Source organism: Macadamia integrifolia, chromosome 9, assembly GCF_013358625.1.
Source record: "Macadamia integrifolia cultivar HAES 741 chromosome 9, SCU_Mint_v3, whole genome shotgun sequence".
NCBI classification, from domain to species: Eukaryota; Viridiplantae; Streptophyta; class Magnoliopsida; order Proteales; family Proteaceae; genus Macadamia; species Macadamia integrifolia.
Window position 1 is genome coordinate 19952151 of NC_056565.1, and position 14814 is coordinate 19966964.

The following is a 14814-nucleotide window of genomic DNA, read 5'->3' on the forward strand; positions in this document are numbered from 1 at the left end:
ATATGCACTCGTGATAATGGCAAGGAAACTAATATTTCTAGTCACACATGATAAGTGTGCTCATGGACTAGCCCCTGAAGAAAATACTACAGAAGCCAGATATGTCTGGCAGGTTGGTGAACTGGGCCATAGAGCTGGGGGAATTCAAAATCTAATACAAACCAAGAACCGCAATAAAAACATATGCCCTGGCTAACTTCATAGCTGAGACAATGCTCCCAAATGAACCGCAGGAGTCGATCGATGATCTGACAGACAAGGCTTGGATACTGTATATGGATGGAGCTTCTAACAAAATGGAAAGTGGGGTAGTTATTCATTAGTCCCGGAGGATTTAAGATTGAATATACCTTGCGGTTTGACTTTAGTGCCTCCAACAATGAAGCTAAATACGAAGCGTTGATAGCCAAAATTAATCTGGCATAAGCTCTGATGGTGCAAAAGATGGTGGTGCACAATGACTCGTAGCTTATAATGCGACAAGTGAATGGCGGCTATGAAGCAAAGGAACATAGAATGGCAGAGTACTTAAAGAAGGTGCGAGAAAAAGTGGCAGCCTTCAGAGAATTTGAGGTGAAACAGGTACCACGTGCAAAGAATGCTAGCGCAGATGCACTGTCGCAACTATCTACCTCAGACTACATAGAACTGGGAGGCTCGGTATATTTTGAGGTACTTCCTCAACCAAGCACCCAGAGTTCCCAAGAAGTGCTACCCATCGATGGAAACGACCCCAGCTAGATGGACCCCATAGTGAAGTACTTAAAGGAGAGAGTGCTCTCGGAGGATAGGGATGAGGCCAGGAAAGTACGTATAAAAATAGCACAGTTCTTGCTAAAGGATGAAGCAATATAAAAAATAAGGTTCACCACACCATATCTCAAATGCCTGGACTCTATCGATACCGAGTATGCTCTCAGAGAGGTACATAAAGGAATATGTGGGTAACATCTAGGGGTGCCGGCCTTGGCTCATAAAGTCTTGCGGCAAGGCCTTTTCTGGCCAACCATGAGGAAAGATGCCGAAGAATTAGTCAGGAAGTGCGTAAAGTGCCAAATGTTTGTCCCAATCCCTCTACAGCCTGCCATGGAGCTATTCTCCCTATCTAGTCCAATACTCTTCGCCATATGGGAAATAAACATCCTAGGGCCATTCCCGTTGGCTACGAGGCAAAGAAAATTTGTTATGGTGATAGTAAACTACTTCACTAAATGGGCAGAAGCCGAAGCACTAGCCACAATAATAGAAAAAATATACTAGACTTTGAAAAAGCGGTAGTTTATCGATTCAGTATCCCTAGAGTGATAGTGACAGACAATGGAACCCAGTTTGCCAATCCAACTTTCGAATCGTTTTGTAAAGCCCTCAACACCGAGCATAGAAAGACATCCGTCGACTATCCCCCAATCAACGGATTGACAGAGGTAACAAATCATACACTACTGCAAGGCATAAAGAAAAGGCTAGATAATGTAAAAGGGCTATGGGCAGATGAACTACATAGCATCCTCTGGGCCTACTGAACAACTGAAAGGTCAGCCACCGGAGAAACACCATTCAACTTAACCTACAGTATAGAAGCTGTACTACCGGTCGAGATCGGTGTTATGACCCACAGAGTCCAATATTATGATGAAGAAAATAATGATGAGGGACTTCGGGCCAATCTGGATCTCCTACATGAAGTGCTAGAAGGCTCGTAGGAAAAATTGGCAACTTACCAGCAAAAGGTAGCAAGGTAATACAATTCTAAAGTCTAAAGGAACATATTCAGAGTTGGAGAGCTTGACCCAAGAAAAAAAGAACAGAAGTGTCAGACCCGAGACATCAAGGAAAGTTGGCACCCAATTGGGAAGGACCCAACAGAGTCACCAGGATAATATGACCAGGCTCCTATCAACTAGAGACTACGGGGGGAGAAAGGGTACCCCAGTCGTGAAACTCGACGAACCTGAGGAAATTCTACCAGTAGTAGTAGCATGCATATTTACTTACAATTATTTTTTTGAATTCTTCGCACTTGTCACTTTTTAAGTACACTCTCAATCTGTAGTTTCTTGTCCCCGAACGTTTCAAAGGATTTTTATAGAAAAGTTGATTCACGGCAATTGATTCTGGATAATGGCCTAAAATTCAAGAACATATCCCTCGATTAGGGGCTCAGGACAAGGCCGAGTAGACCTAATCGAAGGGTCCTCACTCGATTGCGGACTCAGGCCAAAGCCGAGCAGACCTGACCAAAGTCATAAATTGGTACTACACTTTGGCAAGTATCTTCATTCATAGGCTCAGAGATAGCCGAAGAAGATAACCTGAAGTTATAAAAAAAGAAAAAGAAAAAGGGGAAGGCTGCCAACAGTTTTCAGTATTACCCTTAAGCCTTCGATCAAGAAGGAAGCTTTTGCAGCTGAAGCCGAAGGATAGTACAACACTTGGAGAAATTTACTTGTGTAGGAGTTTTGGCCTTCATGATCCTATCATCGGGCCAAAGACATACCTTGGCCATCATTCGGATTCAAGATCAGTCATTGGGGTTGCAAAGAAGAAAGAAGAGAAGACACAGCAAAAAAGAAAAAGCCAAATGATTCATTAGAAAGAAAAGCCCTATAAGGGCAAGTATAGAAAAGAGGCCGAAGGCCCCTATTACATAACTAGGCCTAAAGGCTGAAGGGAAATCACAACAAAAAGAACAAAGGGAAATATTCATGGGTCATTGGTTGGCAGAGTAGCCTCGTCCTCAATAATGCTAGAGGGATCTCGATCAGAGCCGTAGTGACCCAGGGTCGGAGGAACTTCGCGAGACCGTTGAACCTCCTCCTCCTCATCACTCCCATCACCTTCGACCACCTTGGTAGCAATAGAGGCTGCCTTTCCACCCCTGTCCTAAAAAACTAGGCTACTGTCCTCGAAGGAGACCTCAGGGTAGTGCCAGAGAATCCAGTCTCGAACCTCGGTCGTACCCATGGTGTACCCTGAAGTGACTGCCTGCTTTACCTCTTCCCAGAAGTCCTCTAAAGCCTTGTACTTTTGAACCCCTCGGATCTCAGCCGCTTGAAGTCTCTTCGACATTTATGCCTTCAGATTTGACAGCTCTTGATCATGCTCTTGGTGGGAAGAAGGAGGTCAACCTCTAGGCGCTCCACCTTCTCGAGAAGAAGGGAACACTCGTTCCCCAAGCTCGCTCTCTCCAGCTCAGACCTCTCAAGGTCCCTTACCAAGGTTTCAGCTCGGATGGTAAGCTGGGCAAGCTAGTTTTGGGCCTGAGAAGGACACAAGTCAGCCCACAAAAAGGAAAGCCAAGAAATAAAAAAGAAGAATGTTGAAGGCCGAAGGCTTACCCCTTCCATGTAGACACAGGCACTGGTTATCAGGGTCGAGGTCCCCTACCTTTGGGCCTTGGAGGTATCCCTTGGGAGGTTCCCCTTCTGCACCAGCTCTCGAGCCACCCTTTCAATGGTAAAGGAGTCATCCTCCTTTACGGACCAGCTTGGGACAAAGCCAAGTTTAGATCGGCCTTGGTTCAGAATCGAGTTCAGACGAAGGCTCGAGAGGAGTGGATATGCCACGGTCTTGGGCAAGCAACGCTTAAATGGCTCCTAAAGTTGGAGCATTTGTTCCACTCCTCTTCTTCTTGGAGGAGGGTTAGGTCGGCTCCGAAGCTGGGGCCTTCCTCTTATCCTTCTGCTTCTGCTTTTGCTTCTACTTCTAGTGCGATTCCCTCGCTCGGGCCTCCCTCGCTTGGGCTTACCTTGCGGCCGTAGCTGCCTTAACCTTTGTCCTAGAGAGTTGCACTGCATAAAAGAGATAGTGAAGATTAGTACGAGGAAAGGATAGCCAAGGTAAGAATGAATTCGGGCAAACCTAGGACTCACCCGGGTTAAGCCTAAATTGGAATAGGACAACGTTCAACTGAAGGCTATCAGAATCAATGAGCGGACACTGAATCTTATTCTTTGCCATCGCTAGTGAATCCACATCTATCCTAAAGAGGGCAGGTGCAGAATTCACATCCTTCAGGTCAGGGATATCCTAGACATTGCCAAGGGGAAATCCCTTTAACAACCTCATGAAGAAGTACTTAAACTTCCAATCATGGATCGACATGGGATACCGATTTAGTAACTAGATATCCTTTCGAGGGCTGAAGTAATACCAGCCTGAATCCCCTTTGCCAGAACTGAGGGACAGTGTCACACCCTGATCACACAGAACCAAACCAGTGATCGAGTTAACTCCTGTTAACGTAAATCTTGCCAAAATCATCTGACACAGTAACCACTACACAACATACACACACTTGAAGAAAACAAATTCGGTATTTCAGTAGAAGTCTTACATGTATATTCCTGTAAATACCCTAATACTCTTGATACCAAAATTATATTACATAATATATTTACATATGGGCCCGTAGGCGTGATATATACACAAGAAATACAATTTAAACATCTAGAGCACAAAAGAGGTAACATCACAAAATAATCAAAAAGAATTTTGAGACGGTATCAATGTTGCTGTCCTGTAAGACAACTCTCACACAGGCACTTGACCCCGTGCCCAAGATCTTCGGGGACCCACTAGTCCTCAGCTGAAAACTCCACAGTGGGTCTCAGCTCTAGCTCTTCGGATGGATAACCTGCAAGATCATCTAAAAATAGCGTGCACGTGGGATGAACTCACTAGCCTAATAAGTGAAAAGAAAGACCAAGCAATCAATCGCAATACAAGTTTACCTATGTGTATGTAAGTCCATTTTTATAACTTAGATCACCTAAACATCACATCTAAGTCAAAGGTCATATGCTACTCACGACCACAATGCATGTATGCCCCGGGTATGAGTCATGAACTCCATCCCGCGATATACCCATAGGGTTGTTGGAGAAGGCCAGCCGTGGGTATCAAAAAAGTCAATTGAGCCTTTCCCTATATTAAAGTAAAATGGGCCTTGCTCTGTATTAAAGTAAAATGGGTCTTGCCCTGTATTAAAGTAAAATGTGCCTTGCCCTGCATTGAAGTAAAAACAGTACGATTGGCCCTTTGATTATATCACCAAAGTTGTCGACCATCATAGTGATTGACCAGGCATACTTCTAACCTCCACCATTAGTACACAACCTCAGGCTTCCCTCCAGTGATATACCCAACACCTAAACCCCTACTGGGAAGGGTCGTAGCATAGGGATATGTCATTCCTAACTGTATGTTTCTATATGAGATAGTACAACTGCATAGTGCCACTACGTCCCATTCCACGGGCCACCAATGCATTCGTTTCCAAGCAGACTATGACATCTACTCTAGCAATGCATCATATTCAATAATTTAAATCATCCATCTCATAACTCATAGCAAGGATAAGCATTTATCAATTAAAGATTTCAACATAACAAGTCATAAATGAATTTCATAATGCACAAGATAATGCATGCAAATGGCATTCGTGGATGACTAGTCTACATCAATAATGGAATGATACAAAAACACTCCAAAAATAAAGTTAATGTCCTCTTCCTACTTACCTATTTGTGTACAATGATCACCCTTGGTACGGGGATGATCTAGCGTGCGATGACGTGAGTTTCTAGTACAACCTCTCATAAAAGAGGTCGAGCTTAGTATATCTCCACCTTAGGTTCAAAACCAACAGAGTATAATGATCCCAACGCATTTAGAATCACTATAGGAGGTTTCCTGATAAATTTAGGTCCAATTGGAACCCAAAGGGTCAGATTGATAGGTCAACCGACAGGCGAGGTACCCACTAGTCCTTGCTCATCGCTCGACCTAGGGGCTCTATCTGGACTGGTGGGCCAAGAGTGGTGGGCCAAGAGTGGCTGGCCAGGTACCCATAGGTCCTTGCTCGTTGGTCGACCCAGGGACTTTGCCTAGAGCAATGAATCAGGTGCCCACCGGTCCTTGCTCACCGGTCGAGCCAGCAGCCCATCCAAGATTGGCGGGCTCCGAATGAGTGGGTTTGACCATTTTTAGGCACCCACCACTCAGAACCAGGATTTTGCTATTCATTTTCATTCTTCATCCCACCTTGGAGAAACCAAAAGGGGTCGGTTCGACCTTATTTTTCATAAATCTAAGATACCATATTGTGATTCTAACATAGAACTAGGATCGATTCAAAGTTTTAAGCTTGGATTTTACCTCTTTGCTCAAGAACACTTTAAAAGCCCCAAATCTCTTCTCCAGCTAAAGAGATCAACAAATGCTTCTCCAATCTTGCAATTTCTTCCTCTAAAACCTTTAAAAATAACATATAGGTCCTTCATTATACCTTAGATTCATCATATCAAGTGGGATTAATAAGATCTAAAAGATTCCTACCCAAATCAAAGGGTTTCACTTAGGGTTTCTTGGGGATTTGAGAAATATAGCTTTTACTCACCTCAAATCGTAGATCCCAAGGCGAGGATCACTTTTCTGATGTCAGATTCAAAAGATCTAACCTCGGCAATGCACAACGAGCATCTTCTTCTCCATTTCTTCCTTCTTCTTCCCTTCTCTTTCCTTCTCTTTCCTTCGTTTCTCTCTCCTCTTTACTTTGCTCACCCACCTTGTAAGGCAATAAATAAGGGAAAAGAAAAGTAATACATGCTATTTATACTTAAATCAAAATATCTAATGACCAGAGTGGTAGGTCACATTGGTGGGTCGAGCCACCTATGACCACCTACCAGTCGGTCGAAACTTAGCCGATTAATTTGGGATTTTGAAGGGCTCAGCCCCGACATGTATTTCACTCTCGGTAATTGACTAAAATAAATACTCGACACAAAATACAGCTACATACCTTTATTATACATACATGGCCTTATAATACATGCAAGTGCACGGCTTGGGCACGTGGACTTCACTAGGCACCGACTCCAACTCGTCTAGCCAACCTGAGTTTAGAGTCACTCTTACCATCATGTTCCATAGGGTACCCGACTAGGCTCGCTCGGGTTCAGGTCCTGCAAGGCCAAACCCAACCAATTTGGTAATTAGACTGGGTTTAGAAAGTAGGGTATCACATACAAATAATTAAGGAAGAGAGGAAGGAAGAGGGGTCTCCAAATCCGAGAGAACTAAATAATAAAACTGAGGATTTGTCGCCACCCATTCGGGGTCAGATGGGCAGGACAGATACCATAGTGCCAAAAAACCTACCTAAAGAAGGGATGGAGAGGAAGCCGAAGCCTGGCCTTGAAGTAATCTCGATAGAAGCATAGCTCCCCAGGGTTTCGGTAGCTAGCCCTATCTATGGGCTTCGAGACCCAAAGGATGAACTCGTCTGGGATACTACAAGAAGCCCAAAGCTCCTCAAGCTTGACTTCAATCATCGTAGACACTATATCCTAGCCTCAATTTCCAGGGACTCGCTTGTATGAGCTCGAGATTCAAGAACCCCTTCGCTGATGTCCTCACCGCTTAGACCACTAACGGATTCCCGAAGTGTCACGGTGGAGGAGGAGGCACAAGACAAAGTGGATTCAGAGGATGACTCCAAAGACATCCCTCGGATATGTCTAGGGATATGTGTCTAAACATAGTCCTCTCGGAGGATGAAGGACCACTACCTAAAGAGCTGGATATGAAGACTTACTTTTGGAGATACTTGATAGAATCGAAGACCAAAGAAAAGAAAGGGATAACTGAAGGATGAAGGGTCTAAGAAAAAAATAGAAGGCGCTAAAATGAGGAGAAGGGGCACTATTTGTAAACAGAAGATCAGCGGTCTGACTCCCCGAGCACATAAATGGTTAGGACATGTCATCAGGTGGGATTCTCGAGGCCCACTCGAGCCAAACACACGAGTGAGACTGTTGGGAATACCACTCTCCATAATGGTTTTGATGATAACAAACAAATGTGTATGTGCAACTAACCATTTTCATACCAAGTATGTTGTGAAGGATCAAGACACAAGGTTGTTTGACCTTTAGATCTACAATATGTAAAAACACGTTGAAGATCGAAGACCTGAAGCAAGTGATCAAAGACACGAAGCCTAGAAGACTTGAAGACAAGTCTCTAGAATAGGTTCTAAAAACACACACTTGCACGCACCACACTCATGCATACATATGTTAGGAATACCCTAAGTAAGTTGGTCTCGTGTTTGTGTCTAATAGACAGTCAAAAACATAAAATAGAGACCATCCGGTACTTACAGGATTGAACCGGTAACTACTGGATAGCCTCTGTGATGAAAAATTTCTTAGATACGACCAACAGAGACCATCTGGTACCTACCGAATGGAACCGGTACATACTGGATGGATTTGGATACTCTTTTGGTTGGCCGGATTGGTTCTAGATGAGATATACATCTCATACATGGCCAATAGAGGCCATCCGGTATTTATCAGATTAAACCGGTACCTACCGGATGACCCCTGAACGCGTACAATGGCTATATTTTGGACACAATGGCTAGTTTTATGAGTCTAACGGCTATAATTTGTCCAATGGTAACATGATCTGGTACTTATTGGATCCAACCGGTACTTACCGGTTGAGGCAACTTTTGCCCGTTTGAGTTTATACTCATTCCAAAATTAGAGATACTATTACCCAAATTAAGCCCAACCCTCTCACATATAAATACCTCACTAATGGATTTATTAATTAACAATTAAGAGAGCATTAAACAATCATTATTAAAGCCATTGAGTGAAAGTCAAGCTGTGTTCTTTCGAGTTCCAACTTTGTGAATGAAAGCTTAAGTTCCAAGGAACTCAAGTGCGAATTAGAAGTCTCCATCATCCTTCATCTCCAAGGGGAGACATTTAAGGTGCATATTTTTATTCACTTCATATTCATAGAATGCACTGCACAAGGTAACTCAAAAACTCTATTCCACTTTTCTCTATTACATTTGTCTAGACTGTACTTAGGCTATTATAGGATTCTCTTGTCCTATCAAGATTATAAGGGTGCTTCTTCACCTATAAAGGAGATTGTAAGGGTGCTTCTCTACCTGTAAAGGAGATTATAAGGGTGCTTCTCTACCCATAAAGGAGAATGTAAAGGTGTCTCTCTACCTATAAAGGAGATTGTGTAAAAGGTTTTCTTTCCTACCTACTGTACTGAAAAGGAGAACCAATGGAATACCTTCCAAGAGGATCTTGTAGGGAGTGGACTAGACTTAGGTCGAGTCAAACCACTTTAAATCTCGGTGTAGTGTGATTGTGAATTTTTATTCTGTATTATTTTTAATTTATAATCACATTTGAAAATTCGATACATTCGAAAAGATTTTAATTTTCATTAGTATAACCTATTCACTTCCCCTTTAGGTTATTTCAATTGGTATCAGAGCGGGAGCATAAAAATATAAGACTAATTTGTCTTAAGTAAGTCAAAGACCATGGCCACACCCTAAGGACCACCAGAAGGCATGAATGCCTCAAGACCCCCTTACTTCAATGGAGAAAATTTCTCATTTTAGAAATATAGGTTTAAAAACTTTGTTTGTGGACATAACATCCTTGTGTGAAGAGCTATAGAGAATGGACCCTATGTAATCACAAAAGATATTAAAGGAAGGAAAGTATCGAAGGATGAGATGGAGTGGACTGCCAAAGACATAGTGTTCATCCAATACAACTTTCGAGCCATCACATTTCTTCAGTGTGCTCTCAACGCGCAAGAGTTCAACCGAGTAATAGCATATGATACGACCAAAGAGATTTGGGACATGCTCCTAGTCACACACGAAGGTGCAAAAGAGGTAAAGGAAAGAAAGGTAGATCAACTCGTTTTCTATTATGAATCATTTTTTATGAAAGAATGAATCCATTACTGAAATGTTTACACGTTTTACTGATATTGTGAATAGTCTTAGAAGCTTAGGTAAGACTTATACTAATGCTGAAAACATTAGAAAAATCTTGAGGGCATTACCAACAGCTTGGAGACCCAAGAAGACTGCGATAGAAGAAGCTAAGGATCTAACAAAAATATCCCTTGATTACTTGTTGGGATCCTTACAAACTCATGAAGTGGAGCTAAAGGCAGATAAGCCTACTCCTAAAAACAAAATAAAGACTATAGCATTGAAGACTTCTCAAACCATTGAGGAAGTAAGTGATGATGAGGACGATGAAGAGTTCAATATGGAAAAGGAAATATCTCTCATCACAAAGAAGTTCAACAAATTCTTCAAGAAGAAGGGAAGAGTACCATACAAGAACAAAACTCATAGTAAAATGTCCTATGGAAAAAAGGTAAGTCTAAATTCAAATCTAAGGAAATCTCATCTAAACATATTGTATGTTTTGAATGTAGAAAACCTGGACACTTCAAAATTGAATGCCTACACAAACCAAAGAAGAACGCTTATGCTGCCACTTGGGATTCAAGTGATGAAGAAGAGAAAAGCGACTCCAAATAAAAAGTCACTAATCTAGCCTTAATGGCTCTTGGAGATGAAAAACAAGAGGTAACACTCCAAAACCTAAATGACTCCTCTCTAAACGAATCAAATGAAGAACTTCAGGAATCCTTCAAGGCTTTGTATGAAGAAAGTTTGAAATTAGAATCAGACAAGAGTATATTAGAAAAGGAGGTTGAAACGCTAAACCATAGGATAGATGCCTTAACATCTAAAGTGAGTAAACTTGAGGAAGAAAACTTAAAGTTGACCACTACTCTTTGTACCTTTACTAAAGGTCAAAAGAATCTTGACAACCTTCTTGGTTCACAACAAAAAGGTCCAAATGAAAGAGAAGGACTATCATATAATGGACAAGATCCATCTAGAAGAAAAGAAAAACATGTTGAAAATCCAAGAAGGGCTAGCCAAGATTATCAACCTTCCACCTCTTATGTAAAATGCAATTTTTATAAGAAAAATGGGCACTCTTCAAACCAGTGTTGCCAAGAAAAGAAAGACTAAAAACTCTCAAAATGAGAGATAAAAAGTCAATCATGCCTACTACTACACTCCTCAAAGAAGGAGATAGTATAGACCTCAAAAGGAACCAAGATCTATGCCTAAATATAGAAAGGGGGATACTCTATTGAAAGGAACCAAAGACAACACCAAGTTTATTGATCTTACCCCCAGGAGTCTTATAGAACTCATGGGAAATATCAATCCCAAAGACATTATAGATCTCAAAAATCCTATGTACCTCAAAGATCATATGAATCATATGAATCACAAAGAACCCAAAGAAACCCAAGATCATCTCAAAGACAAAATCAAGAACCTAAAAGTTACAAGACAACTTGGGTCCCAATAGGGACATTTGACACTAACAATGCGGACCCATGAGATTATGGGGACCAATGTACAACTAAACTCTTATTGTAGGTGCGCTTGAAGAACAAGATTGAAGCTGAATGGGTGATAGATAGTGGATGCTCAAAGCACATGACATCCACCAAAAATCTGTTTTCAAGCCTACAAGCCTACAACAGAGCATGGGTCTCTTTTGGAGATGATAGCAAAGGGAAGATTGCTAGAATTGGAAGAATTAAGTTGGGAGATATTTCCATTTCAAATGTATACTATGTAAGAAATCTAAACTACAACTTGCTTAGTCTTAGCCAACTATGTGGTATAGGATATAAATTAGAGTTTGATGTTTCTCATTGCTATATCAAAGATGCAAACAATGACTTTATCCTAAAGTGAACTAGGAGAAATAATATATATGTTTGCATGCTGGAAGAAACTAGCCCCTTTAATGCCTGTTTGGTTTCTAACCATAGTGAATCCTCACTTTGGCATAGAAGGTTTGGTCATGTAAACGTCAAGCTAATACAAACTATAGCATCAAAGGAACTAGTTAGGAATCTTCCTAAAATCAAGTATGCTAAAAGTGATTTTTGTGATGCATATCAAAAAGGGAAACAAATAAAAGTGTCACATAAGTCAAAAAATATAGTTCCGTCATCTAGACCTTTGGAATTATTGCATATGGATTTATTTGGTCCTATAAATGTATCTAGCTTGAATGGTAAATCTTATACTTTTGTAATCATGATGATTTTTCTAGATTTACTTGGACTGTATTTCTAAGAAAAAAAAATGATGCCTTTGATGAGTTTGTAACCTTGTGTTAAAGATTACCAAATCAAAAAGGCTATACAGTAATCTCCATAAGGAGTGATCATGGAGAAGAGTTTGACAATATAACTCAATTTGACTTGTATTGCAACAAGTATGGTATTGATGATAACTTCTCCGCTCCTAGGACACCTCAATCTAATGGGGTTGTTGAAAGAAAAACCAAATCACTAAAAGAAACTACTAGGACAATGCTCAATGAGTACTCCTTGCCTAAATATCTTTGGGCTGAAGCTATAAATACAGCTTGCTATGTTCTAAATAGGATCATCCTTAGACCCATACTCTCCGAAACTCCCTATGAGTTATACTTTGGTAAACTACCTAAGGTAGATTACTTCAGGGTATTTGGTTGCAAATGCTTCATCCTAAACACCAAAGATCATCATGGAAAGTTTGATGCCAAATATGATGAAGGAATATCCTTAGGGTATTCCCTCAATAGTAGGGCATATAGGGTCTTCAATAGAAAATCATTAATGGTTGAAGAATCAATGAATGTAAGATTTGATGAATCATTACCTAGAGACTTATACAAATCATTGATTGATGATGATGATAATATTGATGAAATAAAGAATATAGTTAATAATACTTCTCAAGATAAGGATAAGGCTATTGAGATAGTTGAAGAAATAGAAGACCTTCCTAAGGAAATAATTCCCCACAAGAATCATCCCTTAGAAAATATAATAAGTGATTTGGGTGAAGGAGTTAAAACCAGATCTAAATCTCGTGAGATATGCACCCATACTGCATTTATCTCAAAGATTGAACCTAAGAACATAGACAAAGCCCTAAATGACAGTGACTGGATCATTGCCATGCAAGAAGAGCTTCACCAATTTAAAAGAAACAAGGTGTGGGAACTTATCCCAAAACCTGATCACCACACCATTATTGGTGCAAAATGGGTCTTTCAAAACAAATTGGATGAAGATAGAAACATTGTAAGGAACAAAGCCATAAGAATGCTACTTGCCTTTGCATGCCATAAAAACTTTAAACTATATCAAATGGATGTCAAGAGTGCCTTCTTGAACTGATTTATTCAAAAAGAAGTGTAGGTTGCTCAACCCCCTGGTTTTGAAATTTTAAAATTTCCAAACCATGTATTCAAACTTGAGAAAGCCCTCTATGGTCTCAAACAAGCACCTAGAGCTTGGTATGAGTGAGTAAGCACCTTCTTGGTCGAAAGTGGCTTCTCAAGGGGGACGATAGACACTACACTATTTGTAAAAACCAAGAAAAATGACATTCTCATTATTCAAATATATGTTGATAATATTATTTTTGGTGCCACAAATGAAAACATGTGCACAGACTTTAGTAATGCAATACGTAATGAGTTTTAGATGAATATGATGGGAGAATTGAATTTCTTCCTTGGTCTTCAAATAAAACAAGCTGAAAATGGTATTTTCATAAATCAAAGCAAAAACATCAAGGAGCTTCTAAAGAAATTTAATATTAACAGTAAAAAAGCTTCAGATACTCCAATGAGCTCATCCTTGAAACTAACCAAGGATGAAAATGGTATTTCAGAGGATGTCACTAGATATAGAGGCATGATCAGAAGCCTTCTATACCTAACGGCTAGTAGACTAGACATCATGTACAGTGTATGTGCATGTGCTTGATTTCAAGCCAATCTTAAGAAATCACACTTCATAGCTATAAAGAGGATTTTCAAATACTTGAAAGGCACATATAATGTGGGATTATGGTAACTTAAAAACCATCCACTTGACCTTGTCAGCTTCTCAGATGCTGACTTTACAGGTTGCCATATTGAAAGAAAAAGTACCAGTGGTACCTGTCACTTTCTTGGATCCTGTCTGGTTTCTTTCCACCACTGAAACTGAGTACGTTGCAGCTGGTAGATGCTATGCTCAGATTCTTTGGAATTAAATTTAATACATGCCCGATCATATGTGACAACACTAGTGCCATTAACTTGAGTAAGAACCCAATCCTTCACTCAAGGGCTAAACACATTGATATACGTCACCACTCCCTAAGGGACACCATACCAAATAGTGATGTCACTCTAGAATACATAGAAACAGAAAAGCAATTGGTTGACATTTTTACAAAACCACTTGGAGAAGATAGGTTTTGTACACTAAGGAAGGACCTAGGCATATGCAATCCTTTTGGATGACACTAGAGTATTTCCCTTACTTAAAACCCTTCCATTCACAGGGAAATAAGTTAAAATTCTCAAAAATAACCAAAATCCCCTGTTTCTGACCCATATGGTACTTACCGGATATAACCGGTAACTACCGGTTCCACTCGGGTTTGACAAACTCAGAAGAGCGAATAGGTTTTTTAAAGACCACATAAAAGGTCTCTTTGACCCTTCTTCCTCTTTCAGCTCTTTGCCTCCTATTTTGAAAAGAAAACCCAAACCCATAGCCTCTAAAAACCCTAAGTTCTTAAACCTATTCTTTTCCTTCCTCTTTCCTCTTCTCTGTTACCATCAATGGCACCCAAGAAGGTAAGAGCCACCAAGTGACCCAAGCTTGCTGCTCCATCTCGAGAGGATTTAACCTCCAAAGAAGCATTCGACTGTTGGGACTCGTTCACCGACCGAGATGTGGAACAAGGTAGAGATGTTGACACTCACTCTCATTTCCTTTAACCTGGAAGATTTCTTTGAAGTGCTAGGTTGGACTAGCATTCTTCAAGGCTTTAGTTGTTACCCTAGATTAGTACAACTATTTTATTGCAAC

At 40.6% G+C, this 14814-nt stretch overlaps 1 protein-coding gene across 1 annotated transcript; it reads left to right on the forward strand.

Annotated features, from left to right (window-relative positions):
* Window positions 1-474: 474 nt before the first annotated feature.
* On the forward strand, window positions 475-11641 carry LOC122089599. Its single transcript, XM_042659324.1, has 3 exons — window positions 475-672; window positions 9789-10226; window positions 11318-11641. Exons 1-3 carry the CDS (start codon window positions 475-477, stop codon window positions 11639-11641), a joined length of 960 nt encoding a protein of 319 aa, XP_042515258.1.
* Window positions 11642-14814: the final 3173 nt, after the last annotated feature.